Source organism: Bactrocera tryoni, chromosome 2 (assembly GCF_016617805.1).
Source record: "Bactrocera tryoni isolate S06 chromosome 2, CSIRO_BtryS06_freeze2, whole genome shotgun sequence".
Classification (NCBI taxonomy): Eukaryota; Metazoa; Arthropoda; class Insecta; order Diptera; family Tephritidae; genus Bactrocera; species Bactrocera tryoni.
In genome coordinates, this window is record NC_052500.1 from 77,200,446 (window position 1) to 77,207,602 (window position 7,157).

At 28.7% G+C, this 7,157-nt stretch overlaps 1 protein-coding gene across 1 annotated transcript in view; it reads left to right on the plus strand.

Moving 5' to 3' along the window:
- Positions 1 to 6,906, plus strand: part of LOC120769104 — an 85,420-nt gene extending 78,514 nt beyond the window's left edge. Inside the window, exons 2-6 of the mRNA XM_040095965.1 lie at positions 3,130 to 3,297; positions 4,978 to 5,087; positions 5,155 to 5,301; positions 5,411 to 5,588; positions 5,706 to 6,906. Of these exons, the coding sequence (XP_039951899.1) occupies positions 3,130 to 3,297; positions 4,978 to 5,087; positions 5,155 to 5,301; positions 5,411 to 5,588; positions 5,706 to 6,650 (1,548 nt within the window). The 3' untranslated portion in view covers positions 6,651 to 6,906. The remainder of the gene's footprint in view (positions 1 to 3,129; positions 3,298 to 4,977; positions 5,088 to 5,154; positions 5,302 to 5,410; positions 5,589 to 5,705) is intronic.
- The last annotated feature ends 251 nt before the right edge of the window (positions 6,907 to 7,157 follow it).

A 7,157-nucleotide genomic window follows, 5' to 3' on the forward strand; every position in this document is an offset into this window, starting at 1 on the left:
ATTTTGACTGCTAAGTTTTCCGAATTTTGAAGGACATTCAAAAAGATATTGAATAACGAAGAAAATTCTAATTGGAGAAAATTCGAGTTAAATGGTTTCAACTATTAAGTTAAAAAAAAATATTTTCTTGTTGAATGATTTTGCTTGCTGAGCGAAAAACCATGATCTAAACATGAATGAATTTTAAAACTATAACTGAATTAACAAGAAAAGTAGAAAAAAAGTTTGGGGTTCTAACCCGAATTTATAATTATGACTGTTAAGTTAAAAAATTGATTTTGAAGTAAAAAAAATATAGTGTCCAAATTTGCAAACAAATTGAAAAAAAAGTGAAAAAAAATTTTAACCAAAAAATATTTCAAGTTAAACAAATTTACAACTGAAAAAATTTTCAAACATTATGATGTCCGAATTTGCAAATAAATGAAAAAGGTGAAAAAAAAACAACAATTACAAGCAAAAAATATTTCAACTTATAAATAAATTTTTCAACAGAAAACATTTTCAACAGTCATAATGCCCGAATTTGCAAAAAAAGTAAACAAAATTTTCAACTTAAAAAAAATTTCAACTTTAAAAAAACTTTTAACGGAAAAAAATTTTCAAAAATTTCGAAAATGCCTTAATTTGCAAATAATAAAATTAAATAAAAAATTTCGAGCAAAAAAAAAATTGTTCAACATAAAAAATTTAGATCGGAAATAAAAATTCAAATTCAAATCTTGACCGAAACTGGAACAAATTTCAATGATAAAACGCTTGTTAAGTAAAAATGTAATTAAGTTTCAAATTACAAAAATTAAAAAAATATTAAAAATTTAAAAATTGAAAATTCCATACATAGAAAATACTTAAAAAAAAGGTTTAAGCTAAAAAATTTTATAAGCTAATATGATTTTTACGTTAAGTAATTAACGTGTTAACTTAAAAAATTAACTTTTAAGCAAAAAAACCTAAAAATTTTTCGAAATTATAAGAAACCTTCAAAGAAGAATTTAAAATATTTTCGAGTTAAAAAAAAAAAATCCAACAAAAAAAGGTTTCCTTTGAATCAAAAGAAAGAATTAAAAATAAATTTTCGAGTTAAAATAAATTTTGCAAAAAAAAAATTATTTCTTGTTTAAAAAAAAAAAAAAAAAATTACATAATTTAAAATTTGTCCGATTTCCCAAGTAAATAAAAACACAAATAAAAAACAATTTAATTTTTTTCTCAGAATAGTTCACAAAATCCGAGTTACTCTAATAACAGTAATGTAAATTATTAAAAATAGCATCGCTGCTTTTAATTGACCATACTATTTATGTTTTACCAACTAAAAAAAAATTAACAAAAACGAAGTTTTCATCTTACCCTTGTTTACATATATACCTACTTAATTTTATAACAGCGCCTAAAACTATAACACACTCCTAAAGCTCAGCTAAATATATTAGCTAAAAACCCTTTGCCTTGCGCACACAAACAATTCACGCGTAATTTTCACAAACGCATTCCGCATTTAAATCCTTTCAAAGCACTCAATGCTGGCTGCGAAATCAGAGCTGTCAAGCTAAAGAATTTTCTTTATTACTTCTCTGGATATTTGCGCCACTTTTTATTTACAGTACTTGTGCTAATTTCCTGCTTTGTCAATTCACATTGAAATTCAATATAATTTTTAAATCAAATATTCGCACACTTCAAAAGTCAATCAAAAATGCTAATCAATGAAAGCTGCCGCACTGACGCAGCTTATATATGTAAATACAACACACCTTGCTGCTACATAACGGTTTGCAATGCAGTGACAAGCGGAAGAGGTGTGTCGCGCATATCGTCATGCCACAGTGGTGACATAGATGATGCAACATTTCCGCTTTAAGCGCTTTTGATAAAGCAGTCAACGCGGAGTAAAGTTGAAAGCCGAACAAAAAGTGAAAAAACCAAAAAAAAAAAAAAAAAAAATAATAATAAAAAAATTGAAAAAATACAATAAAAAAGACTCGAATGTATAAAAAAAGCGCCCACATAATGCCGTTCAAGCATTTAAAAATGCGTGCAGCATTAAGTGGCACATTTACTGCTTTTGCCCTGGCATGCCGCACATGCACTTTGTTACGCAGCCGCGGGTAAGCGGAAATTTAAAAGCGATTTACATTAAAAAAATATCACGCATACAAATTCCTCCTCACACACATACACTTACACGCGCATACTTGCTGAAACCGATGGCCTGCGGCATTTAGCACAGCGTAAAGCGTGCTCATCCAGCAGGACTTATTTCTGCGTTTTGTGTGGCGGCACGCTTGAATGCCTGTGGCGAGAAAAGGCAGACAAAGCGCAAAAAAATTAAAAAAAAGATATATTTTTTGTAAAAAAAATTTTATGAAAATATGTAAATGAGTATGTGCATATATATTTAAGTTACATACATATATACTGATTTTATGTGAGGGAGCGAGAGGCAAATTATCTTTTTCCGTAATAACCTGAACCGCTCAACTGCCTACCACAGTTAAACAATTGGCAGCGGTATCTAGGAGCTTATGAATAACCTTAAAAAAAATGAAAAAAAAAAACAACAATAAAAGCATAAGTATGCATGTGTGTGCAAAAACAATGTGAATCAACCAGAAGCTACCGCTTTAATGCTTCGTTTGAGCACACCGGATACAGCAGCTTCAAGTTGAAGTGTGCCGTTTTTCCTACTTTTTTACAAAGCTATTATTTGAATATTGGTTCTACAATCTAAATAAGTATGTGTCTTCAAAAACACACACGCATGTAAGCAATTATGTATAAGTCAGTTGAGCCGCAGCGCTTTGGCGCTACTTCAAATGGTTTTGTTTGCGAACAATTGTCTGGAATACACATAAAAGGAGGGTCATACAAAGCATGTGGCACAAAAGGATGATGCGAGAGGCTTTAGTCAAGAAAATTAGAGAGGAAAAAATGAAGGGGTGATGAGTTTGTGGATAACAGTTTAAGGAAAACATAGGGTTATTTGAAAATTTTTGAGCTAACCAAGCGGTAGCTTAATTTGGAGTTATCTATGACATTTTATATCTATTTCTTCTTCAATATATAAAAAATAGAAATCTTCTTAGAGGCAATCTTGCTTATGCTACATTTTCTTTCTCTTTGCAGATGTTGAAACACGTACAAATTTCGCCGCTTCGCAATCGCTCCGATTCGGTTTCACTACGCTCGTCCTGCGCTTCATCGATATGTGGTAGCCCGGAGCCGCCAACTGAGCTGCAGCGCACGCCCTCACGCGCATCCAGCTATTCAAGCTTGAGCGAACAACTGCCACAGGTGAGTTAAAGAAAAAATAAAGTAAAAATCTGAACTAAAAAAACCAATAAAAAAAAAAATAAAATAAAATAAAATAAAATAAAATAAAATAAAATAAAATAAAATAAAATAAAATAAAAATAAAATAAAATAAATAAAATAAATAAATAAAATAAAATAAAATAAAATAAAATAAAATAAAATAAAATAAAATAAAATAAAATAAAATATAAAATAAAAATAAAAAAAAAATAAAATAAAACCTATTAAATTAATTAAAACCAAAATTATGAAATATTATAAAATTTAAATTGAAAAGTAAAAATAAAATGAAAACTTAATCTGAAATTAAATTAAATCTCGATTAAGTTAATTTTAATTAAAGTAAATAAGTTAAAATATAAAAAATTAAGATAAAATTAATTGGAAAAACTAAAAAATTTAAAGACAATAAAATAAAATAAAAATTAGATTTTATTAATTTAAATAAAATAAAATAAAAACTAAAATTACAATTATAAATAAAGTTTAAATTAGTTAATGTTCAAAAAAATTATAAACTAAAATTAAAATTCAAAAAAAAATTTAAAAAAATTTAAAAAGGAAAATAAATTAAACATTAAATTAAACTAATTAAAATAAAATAAGGTTCGAATTCAAATTTTAACTAAGATTAAATAAATTGAACTTAAATTTAATTTTATAAAATATGAAATTAAAATTAAAACAAAAATTTTAAGGATCAGAAAATTAAATAAAAATTTAATTCAATTAACAAAAATAAGGTAATTTTTAAATTCAAGTTTAATTTAGATTTAAAAAAAATTTTAACTTTAAACTTAAAAAAAATATAAAAATTAAAATTAAAACAAACATTTTTAGGAACATAAAAATAATTGAATATTAAATTAATTGAAATAAAATAAAATTCAAATAAAAATTTAAATCAAGCTCGAAATAATTTTAAAAATTATACAATTAACTTAAATTTAAACTAAAATTCGAATTATAAATCGAATTTAAATTAATATTAAAATTATAATTTAAATTAAAATTTTAAACTGAAACTAAAATAAAAACTAAAAACTAATTTAAAAATTTTAAATTTAAAAGAAAATAAATTAAAATAACAAAAAAATTAAAAATTAAAATTGAAAAGAAAATAAATTAAATTAATGGAAATAAAAAAATTAAAACAAAAACATCTGAAAATTAAAATTCAAAAAACATCTAAAAATTTAAATAAAAATTGTGACCAATGAAAATTAAAACAGAATTAATGACTTAGACTCAAATTAGAATTAAAATTCAAATTAAAATTAAATCAAAAGCTAAGTAATAATTAAATAATAAATAAATATGAAAATAAAATTTGAAATAACGGCAAATTAAAAGTAAAACTGTAATTCAAATTAAATTAAAAATAAACGAATAATTAAAATAACAATTAAGATTTAAATCAAAATAAAAGTAAAAAAAAAATTTTGAGAAAAGAAATTAATTGAAATGGAATTGAAAGTAAGCTTAAAACCAAATTTAATAAATTAAATTAAAGGAAAATTAACATTAAAATTAAAGTATTTAAAAAAATGTATTAAATATTAAATCAAATATTAAACTAAAATTCAAATTAATATTAAGATTAAAATTAACATTGCATTACATTTCAAAAATGAAACTGATTTTATTTTTCTTTTCCAGACGACCATCAAAGTTTTTACGAATTGTCTAAAAATCGATATCGAATATAAAACACTAGGCATACAATGGGACACCACCAGCAAGGAAGTTATAACACAGCTGCTCAGACGGTAAGCATTTATTAAAACACTATTAAGGCTATCATACTAAATAAAAATTTGTCTTAACTTTCTGTAGCTTGAAAATGCGTCATCGCGATCCACGTCTCTTTTATCTCTCTATGGAAGTATCAGTGCGACGTGCTGGTGTGAAGACCATACTCGTGTTAGACGATGATACACGACCGGCTATACTACAAGCCTGTCACCCGAAAGGCGAGTCAAGGTAAGCAGAAATTGAAAACTATATATTTTTCTATTTCAAGATTATAGTTTTGTAATGTTAAAAAGCTACTATGAGCACTTTGGCTTATATATAATTCTTGTACTTACAGATTCTGCTTGCAATTAAAGCCAGGCGGCTTAATTCGCGTGCACACTTCGGCCCTACAACCCTCCTCACAATATAAATCTTTGGTTATCTCCGAGGAAACAACATCGGATGAGCTACTACAACTGCTGCTTTCTTGCTACAACTCCATGGAACCCGTTGAACAGTTCTCTATATATGAAGTAAGTAATTTGGGCAATACTTATTGCTAAAAAAAATCCGGCAGTATTTTTTTGTTAGATTTTTTGTTTTCGAATTTGAGTGTGGAATATTTTGCTAATTTTTTCCTTCTCCCTCAGGTCTGCCCCGGTCAGGAATATCAACGTAAATTGCATCCCGATGACATACCCTTACGCGCTCAATCCGAACGCATGCGTCGTGGTGAAACCTGCCATTTTCTGGTACGACGCAATCCGAACTATAATCGTCGCCGCCAACTGCTTGCCACGCTCAATGGTCTAACTAGCAACGGCACTAACAACAACAACAGCAAGTCTTTTGATACCAATAGCACCGTTTCCTCATTGGAGGATGACACCAGTCTTTTAGATATATCCATCGAGTCTCTAACCGACGATCTACACAGTTTAATGGCTAGCGATGAAGATGAAGACGGCGCCTCATCCAACTCTGGCTCATCGGATACATCCTCTGAGGGTTCAACTGGTATGCGACGCACGCCTTCCACACTCTCCGTCGTACCAATACAACCGCAATTGAAGTCAAAAGCCGTCGCCGTCATCGATGTGTGTCCGAAGTGTCGCAATACATTTAAATCATGCGAATTTTGTCATAAAAATTCGTCAATGATGATGCAATTACAGCGTTCGAACAGCACCTCGAGTAGCAGTAGTTGTGCCACTACCAAAACCTTACAAATGCATCTGCCCAGCTACAGCCCCGTGTACAATATACGCGAAATACGCACAGCCTCGCACAGCTTTTCCGCACTCGGCAATGACAAGAAGCTGCTGGATATACAGTTGAATGGACGCTTCGATACGAGCGCCTGCACGCGGCTACGTCCACAAAGCGTCTGTGTAGCGCGCTCCACGCGCATGCTCACCGACGGCAATGGCAACAGCAATGCGGCGGAGGGCACGTTGACAGCACAGGCTGCCAATGATTTGAATGGCAATAATGTGTCAGCTGGAGCCTCGTCGATGTCTGCGGCGTCTTCGGTTGGCGGCGAGATGGTGAACAATCATCCCGCTAAGGGTTTGGGGCATTTCGTCTATCTGTAGATAGCTTTTATGGCGTTTTAGTGTAATGCTGTGGGGAGTTGCGTTCTGTATTCTTCACATAGACTAGTCAACTAAAAGAAAGTGAAAATTTGGAAAATATTTCGTTTAAATAGTTTTTTTTAGAAATTTTTTTCGCAGAAATTCAGTTGTATCGTTGGAATGTTGATCTAAGCATTAAATTATAAGATATCAGATGTCAGAGGGACTGTGCGAGGGACGTTTAAGAATTTGTTCTATTACTTTTTTCCTTTTAAAAACATAAATATTGTTTTTAAATTTGGTTTTCTACTTTAAATTAAAAATAATAATTTTTAATTAAAAAAAAAACAATTTTATTTTAAAAAATTTATTAATAAAATTAATTTATAAAAATTTTAACTAAAAAACATTATTTATAATATTTTGTGATTAACTTGTCTTTAAATAATTTCTTCTTCTTCTCTTTTTCCATTTAAAAAGGAAACACAATCTTTTACATTGGTTTTATATTAAAAAAAAAGGTATTTT